Source organism: Stegostoma tigrinum, chromosome 10, assembly GCF_030684315.1.
Source record: "Stegostoma tigrinum isolate sSteTig4 chromosome 10, sSteTig4.hap1, whole genome shotgun sequence".
NCBI lineage: Eukaryota > Metazoa > Chordata > Chondrichthyes > Orectolobiformes > Stegostomatidae > Stegostoma > Stegostoma tigrinum.
This window is the reverse complement of record NC_081363.1, coordinates 485,346-503,143: the sequence shown is the minus strand read 5'-3', so window position 1 is coordinate 503,143 and position 17,798 is coordinate 485,346. Positions and strand designations below refer to the sequence as shown.

The following is a 17,798-nucleotide window of genomic DNA, read 5'->3' as shown; positions in this document are numbered from 1 at the left end:
AGTTTATAGAAGGCACAACAACACTGGAAATGGTCCTTGACTTAATTTTAGGTAGTGAAGACGGGCAATTGTTTCAAGTATCAGTGGCAGATCATTTTATAGATTATGATCATAACTCTATTAAATTCAAGATTTTATGGAAGAGGCATGGGATGGGGCCTGAAAACAAAGTTCTAAACTAAGGAAGGCCAATTTTAGTAAGACGACGTATGATTTGGTCAGAATGGGCTGGGAACAGATATTTTTTGGTATGCCGGGCCTGCAGTAATTCCCCAAGATGTTTCTGTTTGGTTTGTGCTATTATGGATGTGTTGTCCCAGTCGAGTTCATGTCCTTATTTGTCCGTGTGTATTGAGTATACAGTGAGGATTGGTCGTGTGTCTTGCTGGCTAGTTGGTGTTCATGTATCCTTATTGCCAATATTTTTTCCAGTTTAGCAAATGTACGGTTTCTCACAGTCCTTGTATGGTATTTTGTATATTATGTTAGTTTTATTGGTTATGCATTTGGGGTCCTTTATACTCGTTAGGAGCTGTCGCAGGGTGGTTGTTGGCTTGTGGGCTACCCTGATACCTAGGGGTCTGAGTAGTCTTGTGGTCATCTCTGATATGTCTGTGATGTACAGTAGGGTGATTAGTGTGTCTGGCTGTGTTATGTCTTGTTGTAGTCTCTCATGGAGATAATGGCAGCTTGTGCTTTTTGAGTATCCATTCCTTTTAAAAACTCCATATAAGTGCTCCTGTTCCGCTTTGTGCAATTCTGGGTAACTGCAGTGTGTTGTGGCCCGTTTGAATAATGTCCTGATGCAGCTCCGTTTATGGATTTTGGGGTGGTTGCTGGAGTAATTAAGTATCTGGTCTGTATGTGTGGTCTGTTTCTGTATATGCTAGCCTGGAGTTCCCCGTTGTTCTTACGTTCCACCGTTATGTCCAGGAAGGGTGGCCAGTTATTGTTCTCCTCTTCTTTTGTGAATTTTATCCTGTTGGGGCTGTTATTTATGCTTAGGTGGATTTCTTCTAGTTTTGTGCATTTGATAACACAAAGGCGCCATCTACATATCAGGCCCAGAGTTTGGGTTGGATATTGGGGAGCGTTGTCTGTTCTAACCTTTGCATTGCCACTTCTGCAATCAGTCCTAATATTGGGGATCCCAGTGGTGTTCCGTTGATTTGTTTAAATATACAGTCATTGAAAGTGAAGTGGGTTGTGAGGCACAGATCCTGCAGTTTCAGGGGGCTGTCCTTGTTGATGGCGTCGTGGGGCGACTGCCTTCCTGATTTGCGTGGAAATTGACTGTTTGGCTAGATCAATGTTTATGGATGTAAATAGTGCTGTTACATCAAAGGATATCATTGTATCGCCCTCTTCTCTTCTGGTCTCTTTGATGATGTTGAGGAATTCTTGGGAGAAGTGGATGGAGTGGGTAGTGTTGTCAACTAAGTATTTCAGTTTCTGTTGAAGGTCTTTGGCTAGTCTATATGTTCGTGTGCCTGGCAGTGAGACAATGGTCTGAGGGATCCCCTGGCTTGTGTACCTTAGGAAGTCCATAGAAGTGGGGTGTGTTCAATCCCTCTGGCTTAATATTTTGATAGTCTGTCTTGCTGATGTTTCCTGAGCTGTGTAATTTCCCCAGGGTTATTGTGATCCAGTTCCCTAACTTTAGTAACAAGGTGTAGAGCTGGATGAACACTGCAGGCCAAGCAGCACCAGACGGGCAGGAAAGCTGACGTTTCGGGCCTAGAGCCTTCTTCAGAAATGGCCATTCTCAATATATGGAGCTCTGCTGTGGATTACTGTCATGCATCCTTTGTCCGCTGGTAGGATTACGATGTTTCTGTCTTCCTTGAGTCTTTACAGGGTTTTCTTCTCGTCTGTGTTGAATGGTTCCACATAACTTTTCGGTCCAGTATCGGGATTGTCGTCTGTGTGATGGTCTTGTGTATTTCCTCCATGAGTCCATTGTTCTCTACTGTCAATTCCAGCGCAGCCAGGAAGTCAGGTTTTTGGTGTCTCTGTAGTCATATTTCAGTCTGCGCACTAGGACGGTTTTCTCAGTGTCTGTAAGTGGTTGGTCTGAGATGTTCTTGATCCATGTTTCTGTGTTGTCTGTGTTGTTGTTGTGAGTGAGTTTGGATAGTTTGTCTTGAAGGGCTATACTTTTCTTTGTTCTGGTCTTCTGTGGTTGTATGGAGATGTCTTGTTCCAGTTAGGTTGTTCATTCTTAGCTCATTGCTTTGAAGTACAACATTTTGTGGTGTGCAGTTTCCTGCGCATATTTGTGGAGGTGCCTGTGGGCATCGTTGATCCAAACCATTGTCATTCTGCAGCTGTTCTGTGCAACTGTTCTATGTGTCTGTGGATTGTTGATCGGTGATTTTTTTTTGGTAGTATCTGTTTTCTGAGGCATTCATGCAGGAAGTATAGTTGTTTGTGGGTCGTGCCCTCCATACCAGGCAACATCCTGGTGAACCTCCTCTGCACCCTCTCCAAAGCATCCACATCCTTTTGGTAATGTGGCGACCAGAACTATATGTAGTATTCCAAGTGTGGTCGAACCAAAGTCCCATACAATTGTAACATGACCTGCCAACTCTTGTACTCAATGCCCTGTCCAATGAATGAAAGCATGCCATATGCCTTCTTGACCCACTCTATCGACCTGCGTTGCCACTTTCAGGGTACAATGGATCTGAATACTGAGATCTCTCGGTGCATCAATTTCCCCCAGGGCTTTTCCATTTATGGTATAGTTCGCTCTTGAATTGGATCTTCTAAGATGCACCACCTCACATTTGCCTGGATTGAATTCCATCTGCCAATTCGCCGCCCAACTCTCCAGTCTATCTATATTCTGCTGCATTCTTCAACAGTCCCCTTCACTATCTGCTACTCCACCAATCTTCGTGTCATCTGCAAATGTACAGTAAATGTTAAGGTCCTGAGCTTCATAGTTAATTGAAAATGGCATCACAGGTGGACAGGGTGGTGAACAAGGCATTTAACATGCTAACCTTCATTGGTTGAGGCATTGAACATAAGATTTGGCATGTTATGTTATAGTTGTGTAAGTCGTTGGTGAGGATACACTTGGAATCGAGTTTTATTTTAAAAATGTCATTCATGGGATGTGGACGTCATTAGCTTGGCAAGCATTTATTGCCCATCCCTAATTGCCCTAGAGGGCAGTTAAGAGTCAACCACATTGCTGTGGATCTGAAGTCACATGTACGTTAGACCAGGTAGGGACAGCAGATTACCTTCACAAAAGAACATTAGTGAACAAGATGAACTTCTCCTGAAAATTGGTAATGGTTTAATGCTCACCATCAATTCTCATTTCCAAATTATTATTGAATTCAAATCCACCATCTGCCATTCTGGAATTTGAACCTAAGCCCCCAGAACATTACCTGGAATTCTGGATTCATAGTTTAGCAACAATTTGATTTGGCAAACACCTTTATCTGTATGGCGAAATGGCAAGAAAATGGGTGGATGGAGTGCCGGATCAGCTCGGATCCTGTTGAATGATGGAGCAGGCCTGCTGGGCTGAATGGGCTACTCCTGTTCCTATTTCTTATGGTCTGACCCAAAGGGTGTTAGGGGTCTGGAATGCACTTTCTGGGAGGTTAGTTGAGGCAGGTAATGTTATTTTTAATAGGTACTTGGATGAGCACTTGAAATGTTATGACCTTCAAGGCCAAGTGCTGGAAAGTGGTTGAGTGTAGAGTTAGTGTACTTTTGGCAGTATAGACTCAATATTCCAAAGGGCATCTTCTGTACTGCTTGATTCTCTGACTGTAAAAGGAGAAATGTTCTGCCATATCTTGAAATAGTCCTGGTTAGATTGCAGTGCGGTTTGCGATTTTGAGAGAAAAAAGACATTGTAACTGGGATATCAGTTGTGATGGTGAGGTTCTATGACACATTAAGATTAATAAGGTGGGCATTCAGGTGCATAAATCCCCAGAGTCTGATGAGATGCATCTCAGACTGCTGTGGGAGATAAGGGAGCAGATTGCTGGGACCCAGGCAGATACATTAGATTCTCTACAGTGTGGAAACAGGCCCTTTGGCCCAACAATTCCACACTGCCCGTTGCAGCATCCTACCCAGACCCAGCCCCCTGTAACCCACACACCCCTGAGCACTATGGGCAATTTTAGCATGGCTAGTCCACCTAGCCTGCACATCTTTGGACTGTGGGACGAAACCGGAGCACGTGGAGGAAACCCACGCAGACACGGGGAGAATGTGCAAACACTGCACAGACAGTCGCCCGAGGCTGGAATCGAGCGTGGGTCACTGGCACTGTAAGGCTGCAGTGCAAACCACTGAGCCACCCTGCTGCCCCATGTAGCTAATACTTCGCTGGCCACAGGTGATTAGAAGGGAGCTAATGGGGTTCCTTTGTTTGAGAAGATCATCACGGATAGGTCAGGTAATTACAGATCAGTTAGTCTTATCTTGGGATGTCTAATAAGGGAAGAATGTACATTATGAATGGTAGATCCCTAGGCAGTACTGAGGAACAAAGGACCTAGATCGCTGAAGATGTCAGTAAGGTATACAGGGTGATGAAATAGGCATATGGTATGCTAGTCAGGGTGTAGAATATAGGAGCAAGGAAGTCGTGTTACAAATTTATAAAACATCGGTTAGGTTACGGATGGAATACTGTGCAGTCTACACTATTGGAAGGATGTGATTGCACCGCAGAAAGTGCAGAGAAGATTCACCAGGCTGTTGCTTGTGACAGAGTCTCCAGTAAGAGGAGAGACTGGATAGGCTGGAGCAGAGGACGCAGAGCGGATATCTGACTGAGGGATACAGAATTATGAGATGTATAGATACAGTGCTAATCTCATCCCCATTATCAGACATGTCTAAGAGCAGAGGATATAAATTTAAACTGAGGAACAAGTGGTTTAAAGGAGATCTGAGAAAATGTATTTTTCACCTTAAGGGTGGTTAGATGTATGGAACCTGCTGTCTGAGAGTCGATGGAGGTAGGTACTGTTGCAATATTTAAGAGACATCTGGATACGCACTTAAAATGCCAATGCATTGTTGGCTACGGACCAAGTCAAGCTAAATGGGATTAGTATAGTTTGGTGTTTATGGTCATCATAGTCATGGTGAGCCAAAGGGCCTATTTCTATGCTGTATGACTCTGTGAGTATTTGAAAATAACCACTTATCTTGCAGCCTATCAAGTTACTCATCCTGTGAATAATTTTATTAGCCCACATCACTGTGCAAGTGATTGCATGTAATGGTGATCAAAACAACAAACACATTTGGAATACTGTGTACGATTCTTGTCACAGTACCTTCTAAAGGATATATTGAACTTGAAAATAGCCCAGCACAGAGTTACCAGAATGTCACCATCTGCAACTTTATTTACTAAATTGGTAATGTCTTGTTTTACCTTATATTCTTAAAACTCAGAAACAACAGTCGTGAAGTGGGATTGCAAGAGGAGAAAGTGTGATTCCAGAAGCAGGTAGATTGAGAGCCCTTGATACAGCATAATAATTGCCAGCTGTCCTCACATTTACCAGAACAGCAAGACCTCAACATTGAAATCATTAGATTGCTGGTTTAGCATTCAGGTATTTGTTACTGTATATGTAACTAACACCCTGCTATCTTCCCTGATTTAGATCCCAGTTTCTAATCATTCCAGGTGTCTCCTATTCTATATTTAACCGTCTCCAAACTCAATCATTAAGATCCTAGCTTGTAGTGCGCACATTAGTACGTTATTCTGTATATATAACCACATTGAATAATTTCTGGGCTGTAATTTTTTCTCAGGCACCTGTTATTCTATATCTAACCTCTGAAGCACTTGATCAGATTTCACCCTGTAGCTCTGTTACTCTGTAATAATCTGCATTAGCCTAGAGAATTGCACCGTCTTGATCTGCTCCTCCCAGGCTCTATTGCCCCTAACTTCATTAATCTTCCCAAACACAAACAGTCTGTTGCAACCTCCTTTCTAAAATCTACGTAAAGTAGACCAAATGTTTCAGCCTGTTTTTTTAAATTTATTCATTGATGGGATGAGGGTGTCGCTGGTCAGGAAATATTCATTGTCCATCCCTAATTGCACAGAGGGCAGTTCAGAGTCAACCACATTGCTGTGAGTCTGGAGCCACATGTAGGCCAGACCAGGTAAGGATGGCAGTTTCCATCCCTAAAGGACATTAGTGAACCTGATGGGATTTTCCTGACAATCGACAATGGATTCATGGTCATCATTAGATTCTTAATTCCAGATTTTTTTTATTGAATGCAAATTCCACCATCTGCCATGGTGGGATTCAAGCCTGAGTTCCCAGAACATTATCTGGGTCAATGGATTAACAGTCCAGCAACAATACCACTAGGCCATCACCTCCCAATGATCTGATTTCTTCCTTTCCTGATTCTATTTTTCTCATTGTGCTCAATCGCTGCTCATCTATATCTGTGACTTTTTGATTCCCTTTGTCATTTTAAATGTTTCCGATTTCTTTTCACCATGAATCTCTCTACGTCTACTCCTCAGCCATGATAGTCTAAGAGCTCTCATCTGTTTCATTGAACAGATATCTAGAAAGTCCTAACACCTCCTTTTGCAGGACTGAAATTGATCTCACTCTGAACAACTTCTCCTTCAACTTTACTCATTTCCTTCAAAGCAAAGTTTTGATACAGTTTGACCTTCTAGCTATGTAAGATGGATGTGGAGTAACTTGAGTCCTTCAGGAATGGGAAGCTTAATATGGTGCACTTCTGCTGATGGTTGAAGAGACCAGGCTGAAGCATGTTCTACCACAAATGGCTATGAGGTGTAGTTGTGGGTTGTTGTTTTGGGCAATGGCACTTCTTGCCGAGACTCTGTGATCACTGATAATCAGGGTAGTACACCGCAGCCTACATGTGGCATCACCATTTTTCACTGTGTAAGTATTGTGTCTTTTTATTTCCCTGTATTTTTAATTGTGGAATAAAATGAAAAAAAGACCAGGATTGCCGAAGGATGACTGCAGTTTTTAAAAGCAAATAACCTAGCATTCATTGTAAACACTGTTTACACGAATGCTTCTTCAAACAATAAGGTTAGTATTTGAAATGTAGTTTATAAATTAGCTATAGCAGAGGATCGCATTCAAATAGAGCTTCAGGGAACAGCAAATAGCTGATTGGTCTGAGGACTGGTGACCAGTTATCAACGATATAGCTGTTACATGGCAGAAGGCTTTATAATTGGCTGTCAGGTAACTTAACAGCACCAGTTCAGGAGATTTCTTTGTAATAAAAGCTACTTTAAACCTGAAGAAAACCAGTTTATTTTTCCATCAGCGGTTATTTTTATAAGTGCTGACCAACCATCCTGTGCCTTCTGCAAACCAATGAGAACATTCAGAGAAGGAAGACTGAGAAGGAGCATTCTGACCAACACAAGAACCATCTCAGCCAATCCTGTGACAGAGTATTTCTCTGTGTGTGCATGTGTGTGCGTGTTTCTCTGTGTATGTGTGTGCACATGTGTGTAAGGCAGAGATCATGAGAAGATTTAAAATTTTAATTAGTGGTTATATATAACTGTTTACCTGAAGCTAGAGTCTAATCACATGCAATGAATGTAAATCATGTTAAGTACAGAAACCTCCTCCATGCTTTCTGTCACCCTGGATCATGGGGAGGCGATGGCCTAATGGTGTTAACACTGGACTGTTAATTCAGAGACCCAGGGAAACTAGGCTCAAATCCCACCATGGTGGATGGTGAAATTTGAACTCAATAAAAATCTGGGATTAAGAACATAGAACGTAGAACATAGAACGTTACAGCACAGTACAGGCCCTTCGGCCCTCGATGTTGTGCCGACCTGTCATACTGATCTCAAGCCCATCTAACCTACACTATTCCATGTACGTTCATATGCTTGTCCAATGACGACTTAAATGTACCTAAAGTTGGCGAATCTACTACCGTTGCAGGCAAACGCTCCATTCCCTTACTACTCCCTGAGTAAAGAAACTACCTCTGACATCTGTCCTATATCTTTCACCCCTCAATTTAAAGCTATGCCCCCTCGTGCTCGCCGTCACCATCCTAGGAAAAAGGCTCTCCCTATTCACCCTATCTAACCCTCTGATTATTTTATATGTTTCAATTAAGTCACCTCTCAACCTTCTTCTCTCTAATGAACACAGCCTCAACTCCCTCAGCCTTTCCTCGTAAGACCTTCCCTCCGTACCAGGCAACATCCTAGTAAATCTCCTCTGCACCCTTTCCAAAGCTTCCACATCCTTCTTATAATGCGATGACCAGAACTGTACACAATACTCGAAGTGCGGCCGCACCAGAGTTTTGTACAGCTTCACCATAACCTCTTGGTTCCGGAACTCGATCCCTCTATTAATAAAAGCTAAAACACCGTATGCCTTCTTAACAGCCCTGTCAACCTGGGTGGCAAATTTCAAGGATCTGTGTACATGGACACTGAGATCTCTCTGCTCATCTACTGCTAAGAATCTTACCATTAGCCTTGTACTTTGCCTTCTGGTTAATCCTACCAAAGTGCATCACCTCACACTTGTCTGCATTAAACTCCATTTGCCACCTCTCAGCCCAGCTCTGCAGCTTATCTATGTCTCTCTGCAACCTACAGCATCCTTTGTCACTATCCACAACTCCACCGACCTTAGTGTCGTCTGCAAATTTACTAACCCATCCTTCTACGCCCTCATCCAGGTCATTTATAAAAATGACAAACAGCAGTGGACCCAACACCGACCCTTGCGGTACACCACTAGTAACTGGTCTCCAGGTTGAACATTTCCCATCAACTACCACCCTCTGTCTTCTTTCAGCAAGCCAATTTCCGATCCAAACTGCTATATCTCCCCCAATTCCATTCCTCCGCATTTTGTACAATAGCCTATTGTGGGGAACCTTATCCAACGCCTTGCTGTTCTGACCTTATGATGGCGGGAAGCAGCTGGGCCTAGATATTACCCTGGGAACTCCTGCAGAGATGTCCTGGAGTTGAGTTGACTGGCATCCAACAAATACAACTATCTTTTTCTGTACTACATACGACTTAACCAAGGGAGAGTTTTCCCCCAATTCCATCGACTTCAATTTTGGAGGAACAACTTGGTGCCATACTCTGTCAAATGATGCCTACATATCAAGACTGTGATCAGAGATAATTGGAACTGCAGATGCTGGAGAATCCAAGATAACAAAGTGTGAAGCTGGATGAACACAGCCAGCCAAGCAGCATCTCAGGAGCACTGAGATGCTGCTTGGCCTGCTGTGTTCATCCAGCTTCACACTTTGTTATCTTACATATCAAGACTGTTTACTTTCACCTAATCTAGTAGATCCATACAGCATGGAAATGTCCAACTAGTCCATGCTGAACCTAATCTTCAAACTAAACTAGTCCCACCTGCCTGATTCTGGCCCATATCATTCCAAATGTTTCCTATTCATGTACTTATCCAAATTTTTTTTTAAACTTTGTAATTGTGCCACATCCACCACTTCCTCATTCCACATGCAAAAAATGTGTAAAAAAAATTGTCCCTTGTGTCTTTTTTGAATCTCTCTCCTCTCACCTTAAAAGTATGCCCCCTCATCTTGAAATCCCCCATCCTAGGGAAAAGACATCTACCATTAACCCTATCTGTGCCCCTCATGATTTAATAAACTTCTATAAGGTCACCTCTCAACCCTTTACGCTCCAGTGAAGAAAGCCCTAGCCGATATAGCCTCCCCTCCTTACCTGGCAACATCCTGACAAATCTCCTCTGAACCTTCTCCAGCTTAATGGTATTCTTACTATAACTGGACAACCAGAAGTGGGCACAGTACTCCAGAAGAGGCTTAACCAATTTCCTATACAATGTAAATATGACTTCTCAACTCCTATATTGAAAAGATAGAGCAATGAAGGCAAGTGTGTGGACAAGCATGTCATGAGGTCAGGAGCTGAGTGACCCTAGAACTGAGTATCAATCAGCAAATTACTGTTGAGTGCTATTTGATAGCACTGTTGCAGACCCTTTCCAATCATTTAGGGATGATTGAGAGTAGATTTATGGGGTGGTAATTGGCCAGGTTGGATTGGCCCTGATTTTTGTGTACAGGATAAACCTGGGTAAATTTCCACAATGTTGGGTAGATGCCAGTGTTGTTGCTCTGCTGGAACAGCTTGGCTGTTCTGGAGCAAGCTCTGGAGCACAAGTCTTCAGTACCATTCCCAGAATATTGTCAGGTCTTTTCTGCATCCAGTGACATTCCTCAATATCATGTGGAGTGAATTGAGTTGATGAAGACTGTAATGTATCTGTAATGCTGGGGACCTTATTAAGAGGTGGAATGGATCATTCATTCTTGACAGAAGATGGTTGTCAAATGCTTTAGCCTTACCTTTTCACTCTGTCATCATTGGGCATAGGATAATTTTGGACATCATCTCCTTTGGGTATTGTTTAATTGCCCATACCCATTCACATCTGGATGTAGCAGAGCTGCAGAGATTTGATCTGTTTCATTAATAATTGGCTTGCCTAACTCTCTGTAACATGCTTCTTCCACTATATGATATGTAGGCGTTACCACTCAGTTTTGTATCACACCAAAAAGCTTTTGTCATTTAATTTCTCCTACCCTTCACCCTGTCATTCAGTTATTCCCTATTGGTCATTTGCTCAAAACCTAGGACATTGCTAAATGTTTTCAGTCACAGCCTGATCCATTAATGTTTTTCCTCTCCTGGATGCTGTCAGACTTTCTGAGTATTACTGTTGTTTTATATTTTTAAGCTTTTTTCCCTTTAGCCCCAATTCCCAACCCACACTGCCAATCTTCCTGTACTCACTAGCAGATCTTTGGTAATTCTGTCAGTTTCTTCCTATTCTCCTTTTCTATCGGAACTCTGTGTGGATCCTCTCTCTGGGACTGCAGCTTCAGTGGAATGCACTAACTCTGACCCCACTTCTTCTAGCTATATCATGGATTCCCAGGATGCCTCCTGTGTTGTAACCCTTTTACCTAACCCTTTGTGTCTGGAAATCCAGCTCACCTGGTCCTACTCCCCTGCTCTTTTCCCATTGCCCTACAATAGTTTTTTTCATATGTTGCATTGTAAATTTGATTCTAACCTGTTACTCACTGTCCTCAGATGACAGAGCAGGAATCTGATGGCATGTTCACAGATGGAGAAAGGAGCAGTGTGTCATCAACACCAAACTCCAATGTAAGTCATTGGGAGGGGATGGGAAGGAAATAAAATGTGCCTTTGGTGGAACTCAAGTTAATTCTGCACTGTCTTAGTATCCCTGTCAGATTGTCTGATACTTAAATGGTGCAGCAGCCAGGTGCAGGTGAGCCTGTGTTCGGGATGACATTGCAGAATTCCAAGCCATGAAGGATTGAGATGTTCCACCGCAGGTGCAGCATGTAATTAAGAAGATTAATGATATGCTATCATTTATTATGAGAGAAGTTGAACATAAAACTGGATCTTGAATGCGCTGTGCAATTTTGATTTCTTTATTTAAGGAAGGATGTAAATGTATTGGATGCAGTTAAAACAAAGTTTATTGGATTGGACTTAGGAATGATCTCCAATCTTCTCCTCGATCTATCTTCGATCCACCTCCCCCTCTCTCCCTATTTCGGAATCCCCTCCCCAACCCCTTTTCTGATGAAGGGTCTATGCCCGAAATGTCAGCTTTTGTGCTCCTCAGATGCTGCTTGGCCTGCTGTGTTCATCCAGCTCCACACCTTGTTATCAAGGAATGAATGGGTTGTTTTATAAAGAAAGGTTGGACAGACCAGGTTTGTTTTCACTTGAGTGAAGGAAGTGATTCATTTTGGAAGGTCGCATTTGAATGCAGAATACAGGGTTAATGGCAGGATTCTTAGAACATAGAACATAGAACAGAACAGCACAGAACAGGCCCTTCAGCCCACAATGTTGTGCCGACCATTGATCCTCATGTATGCACCCTCAAATTTCTGTGACCATATACATGTCCAGCAGTCTCTTAAATGACCCCAATGACCTTGCTTCCACAACTGCTGCTGGCAACGCATTCCATGCTCTCACAACTCTCTGCGTAAAGAACCTGCCTCTGACATCCCCTCTATACTTTCCACCAACCAGCTTAAAACTATGACCCCTCGTGCTAGCCATTTCTGCCCTGGGAAATAGTCTCTGGCTATCAACTCTATCTATGCCTCTCATTATCTTGTATACCGCAATTAGGTCCCCTCTCCTCCTCCTTTTCTCCAATGAAAAGAGACCGAGCTCAGTCAACCTCTCTTCATAAGATAAGCCCTCCAGTCCAGGCAGCATCCTGGTAAACCTCCTCTGAACCCTCTCCAAAGCATCCACATCTTTCCTATAATACGGCGCCCAGAACTGGAGGCAGTATTCCAAGTACGGTCTAACCAAAGTTTTATAGAGCTGCAACAAGATCTCACGACTCTTAAACTCAATCCCCCTGTTAATGAAAGCCAAAACACCATATGCTTTCTTAACAACCCTGTCCACTTGGGTGGCCATTTTAAGGGACCTATGTATCTGCACACCAAGATCCCTCTGTTCCTCCACGCTGCCAAGAATCCTATCCTTAATCCTGTACTCAGCTTTCAAATTCGACCTTCTAAAATGCATCACCTCGCATTTATCCAGGTTGAACTCCATCTGCCACCTCTCAGCCCATCTCTGCATCCTGTCAATGTCCCGCTGCAGCCTACAACAGCCCTCTACACTGTCAACGACACCTCCGACCTTTGTGTCGTCTGCAAACTTGCTGACCCATCCTTCAATCCCCTCATCCAAGTCATTAATAAAAATTACAAACAGTAGAGGCCCAAGGACAGAGCCCTGTGAAACCCCACTCACCACTGACTTCCAGGCAGAATATTTTCCTTCTACTACCACTCGCTGTCTTCTGTTGGCCAGCCAATTCTGTATCCAAGCAGCTAAGTTCCCCTGTATCCCATTCCTCCTGACCTTCTGAATGAGCCTACCATGGGGAACCTTATCAAATGCCTTACTGAAGTCCATATACACCACATCCACAGCTCGACCCTCATCAACTTTTCTAGTCACATCCTCAAAAAACTCGATAAGGTTTGTAAGGCATGACCCACCCGTCACAAAGCCGTGTTGACTGTATTTGATCAAGCCATGCTCTTCCAGATGGTCATAAATCTTATCCCTCAGAATCCTTTCTAACACCTTGCAGACGACAGACGTGAGACTTACTGGTCTATAATTGCCGGGTATTTCCCTATTTCGTTTCTTGAAGAGAGGAATTACATTTGCCTCTCTCCAGTCCTCAGGTACGATTCCAGTGGACAGCGAGGATGCAAAGATCTTCGCAAGTGGCGAAGCAATTGCATTTCTCGCTTCCCAAAGCAGCCGAGGACAAATCTGGTCCGGGCCTGGCGACTTGTCAATCTTAATGTTTGACAAAATTTTCAGCACATCAGCTTCCTCTATCTCTATCCATTCCAGCATGCACACCTGCTCTTCAAAGGTTTCATTCACTACAAAGTTCGTTTCTTTCGTAAAGACAGAAGGAAAAAACTCATTTAGGGCTTCCCCTACCTCCTCAGGCTCCACACACAAGTTCCCTATGCTATCCCTGATCGGCCCTACTCTTTCTTTGACCATTCTCTTATTCCTCACATAAGTGTAAAATGCCTTTGTGTTTTCCCGGATTCCTTCTGCCAAGCCTTTCTCGTGCCCCCTCCTGGCTCTCCTCAGACCATTTTTGAGCTCCTTCCTTGCCTGCATGTAATCCTCACTAGCTGAACTTGACCCTAGCTTCCTCCACCTTATGTAAGCTACCTTCTTCCTTTTCACAAGAAGCTCCACCGCTCTCGTCATCCAAGGTTCCTTTATCTTACCCCTTGCCTGTCTCAGAGGGACATATTTACTCATCACTCCCAACAACTGTTCCTTAAACAGTCTCCACATGTCTATAGTTCCCTTACCATGGAACAACTGCTCCCAGTCCATGCTTCCTAGCTCATGTCTAATCGCATCATAGTTTCCTCTTCCCCAATTAAATATCCTCCCATTTTGCCTAATCCTCTCCTTCTCCATAGCTATGTAGAATGTGAGGCAGTTATGGTCACTATCACCAAAATGCTCTCCCACCACAAGATCTGATACCTGCCCCGGCTTGTTTCCGAGCACCAAGTCTAGAATGGCCTCTCCCCTCGTCGGCCTGTCAACGTACTGCGTTAGGAAACCCTCCTGAACACACCTTACAAAAACAGCTCCATTCAAGTCTTCTGCTGGAAGGAGGTTCCAATCAATATTAGGAAAGTTAAAGTCACCCATTACAACAACCCTACTGCGTCCACACTTTTCCAAAATCTGTCGACCTTTGATTTCTTCAATCTCCCTGCTGCTATTGGGGGGCCTGTAGTAAACCCCTAACGAGGTGACTACTCCCTTGCTGTTCCTAATTTCCACCCATACTGACTCAGTAGGCAGATCTTCCTCGACGATGGAAGCTTCTGTAGCTGTGATACCCTCTCTGATTAGTAGTGCTACACCCCCTCCTCTTTTTCCCCCCTCCCTATTCTTTTTAAATGTTCTAAACCCTGGAAGATCCAGCAACCATTCCTGCCCATGAGAAACCCATGTCTCTGTTATGGCCACAACATCATAGCACCAGGTACTGATCCATGCTTGGCAGTGTGGAGGAACAGAGAGATCTTGGAGTCCACATCCATAGATCCCTCAAAGTTGCCACCCAAGTTGATAGGGTTGTTAAGAAGGTGTGTGGTGTTTTGGCTTTCATTGGCAGGGGAATTGAGTTTAAGAGCCATGGGGTTACACTCAGCTGTCTAAAACGCTGGTTAGACCATATTTGGAATATTGTGCTCAGTTCTGGTCACCTCATTATAGGAAAGATGTGGAAGCTTTACAGAGGGTGCAGAGGAGATTTACCAGGATGCTGCCTGGACTGGAAAGCAGGTCTTATGAGGAAAGATTGAGGGAGCTAGGGCTTTTGTCATTGAAGCGAAGAAGGATAAGAGGTGACTTGATGGAGGTTTACAAGACGATGAGAGGCATAGATAGAGTGGACAGTTAGAGACTTGTTCCCAGGCGAAATGACTGTTATGAGGGGCATAATTTTAAAGTGATTGGAGGAAAGTATTGGGGGCGTGTCAGAGGTAGATTCTTCCCACAGGGAGTGGTGGGCGTGTGGAATGCGCTGCCGGAAGTGGCAATGGAGTCAGATACATTAGGGATATTTAAGCGACTCTTGGATAGGCACATGGAGGATAGTAAAATATAGGGTGTGCAGGGTAGATTGATCTTAGAGTAGGATAACAGGTTGGCACAACATCATGGGGCCAAAGGGACTGTACTGTTCTATGTTCTAACATGGGGTGACTGAAGTGTCTAAAATCCTGAATGGTCTTGACAAGGTGGATGTGAGAAAGCATGCTTCCCCTTGTGCATCAGTCCAGAACTAGGGAACAGTGTTTAAACTGAGGGTTTGCTCTTTCAAGACAGAGATGAGGGTTGTGTGACTTTGGAACTCTGTCTCAGAAGACGGTGGGGCGGAGTCACTGTATGTTTTTAAGATGGAGGTCGATAGATTCTTGTTTGGCAGATAATCAAAGGTTGTCATGGGGTAACAGAAGCAAAGTTGCTCGAAAAGCTAAGCAGGTCTGGTAGCATCTGTGAAGGAAAAAAAACAGTTAATGTTTTGGGTCAGGTGACCCTCCTTAGAACTGGTTTTCATGGAGTAGATTGAAATATAGCAAATCAGCTCTGATCTCGTGAATGCTGGAGTAGAATCAAGGGACCATATGGTCTGTATCTGTTTTGTATGCTCATACATTGGTTAGGCTTGCATTCATTTAGCGCAGCGCATCAAAAGGTGATATTTGCTAAGTGTCGAACTGATCAGAGACTGGACCAATCAGGACTGTATTCACTGGCAGTTAAACAATGAGGGAAGATCTCAAAGACACCCCTACAATTCTAACAGGGTGAGATAGGGTAAACAACAGGAAAGATGTTCCTGGTAACCGGGGAGATCAGAACCAAGAGTCACAGTCTGAGGAAAAGGGTCTTCTAGAACTGAGATAAGGAGAAATTGCTTCAACGAGAGTGTGGGGATGCTAGCCACAGAAAGCAGTTGAGACCAAAGCCTTGAATATTTTCAAGGAGGAGTTAACACATAGTTCCTGGAAGTAAAAAAGATCAAGGTATGGGGATAAAACAGGAACAGGGTGCTGAGTTGGCTGATCAGCCATGACCAAACTGATTGGTGGAGCAGGCTTAAAGAGCTGAAGAGCCTCTCCTGCACCTATTTTCACTGTTTCTACAATCCTTGAGCTGAACAATTGGAATCATGGTTTGAGTATCTTGCAGACTTAAAAACCTGTCATTGATCGACAGGATAAGAATCGTTCTGTGGCCTTAGTCAAATTTTGCTGGAAGTTGGAATTGACTTTTAACCTTCATCACTCCATTGTTGATTTTGACTTTTAATGTCTTTGCTGATTATTACCTGGAGTCTGGAACAATGCGAGCATCCAACATCAAGGAAGACATAATGGCAGGACATTTGGAAAATGCAAAAGGTCAGAGTCAGCATAGTTTTGGAAAAGCAGGATCGAACTTAATAAATGCTTTAGAATTCTTTGAGCAAGTAACTAGCACGGTTGATAAATAGGAACCAGAAGATGTATTTGGATTTCTAAAAGGTGGTAGTTAAGATACAACATAAGAGGTTAGTGTAGAAGATATGAGCTGATGGTGTTGGGGTGTTACGTATGCATGGATAGAGGATTGGTTAGTTAACAGAAAGCAGGAAGTCAGGATGAATGGTCATTATTCATGTTGTCAAGCTGTAATTAGGGGGTTCTCAAATATTTACAATCTATATCAATGATTTGGATGAAGGCACTAAATTTGTGGTAGCTAAATTTGCTCATAGGGCAAAGCCAGATAGGAAAGCAAGTTGTGAAGAAGAAATAACGAGCCCACTATGCGATATTGACGGATTAAGTGAATGCAGAAAAATTTGACAGATGGTGTACAATGTGGAAAAGGGGGAGATTGTCTACTTTGTCAGGAACAATAGAAAAACAGAATATTTAAATGGAGAGAGATTGCAAAAGTCTGTGATACAGAGGGATTGGGCATCCTGGTACATTAATTACAAAAAGTGGTTGTAAAGATACAGCAAGTCATTAAGAAGGGAAGAGAGCAGAGGGTTAACCTGGGTGAGTGGCGTTTAGCTCTGGGATCTCTGTCTAACTGCCCCGTTCTTTATACCCGTGATGACATAATAATTTTTTTTACGCAGGATTGGTTCGATGTTGTCAACCCAATCAGATTTAAATTTGGTAGGTCTTCAGTATCTGAGGGCTTAATTTAAATTGATTGGCTATATTTAAAAACTGCTGTCTTGGTTAAAAAAAAGTGCTGCGTGGCCTTTCAAAATAAATGTTTCAATTTCAGGTACTTTCTGGACTGGCAACATGCAGCTGCTGCTCACAGACATACATTTTAAAAGTCCCTAAGCACTGAAAAAACCCGTCACCTCTTAAAGGGACCATGCACTCTCTTCCTTAGTATTTTTCGAAACATTTCTAGCTTCCTGCTGTCCAATTCATGACTATTCTAAACAACGTCATAACAATCAAAAGGGGAAAAAAGAAGCATACATAAGGTTTAAGAAGTTCAAATCAAACAGGGTCCATGAGGAATATAAGGAAAGCAGGAAAGAACA

At 43.2% G+C, this 17,798-nt stretch overlaps 1 protein-coding gene across 3 annotated transcripts in view; it reads left to right on the top strand.

Moving 5' to 3' along the window:
* tmem63c (transmembrane protein 63C) overlaps positions 1–17,798 on the top strand; it is a 277,667-nt gene that overhangs the window by 257,221 nt on the left and 2,648 nt on the right. For all 3 annotated transcript variants that reach the window (XM_059649415.1, XM_059649416.1, XM_059649417.1), the window contains one exon: positions 11,195–11,269. In XM_059649415.1, the coding sequence (XP_059505398.1) occupies positions 11,195–11,269 (75 nt within the window). The remainder of the gene's footprint in view (positions 1–11,194; positions 11,270–17,798) is intronic.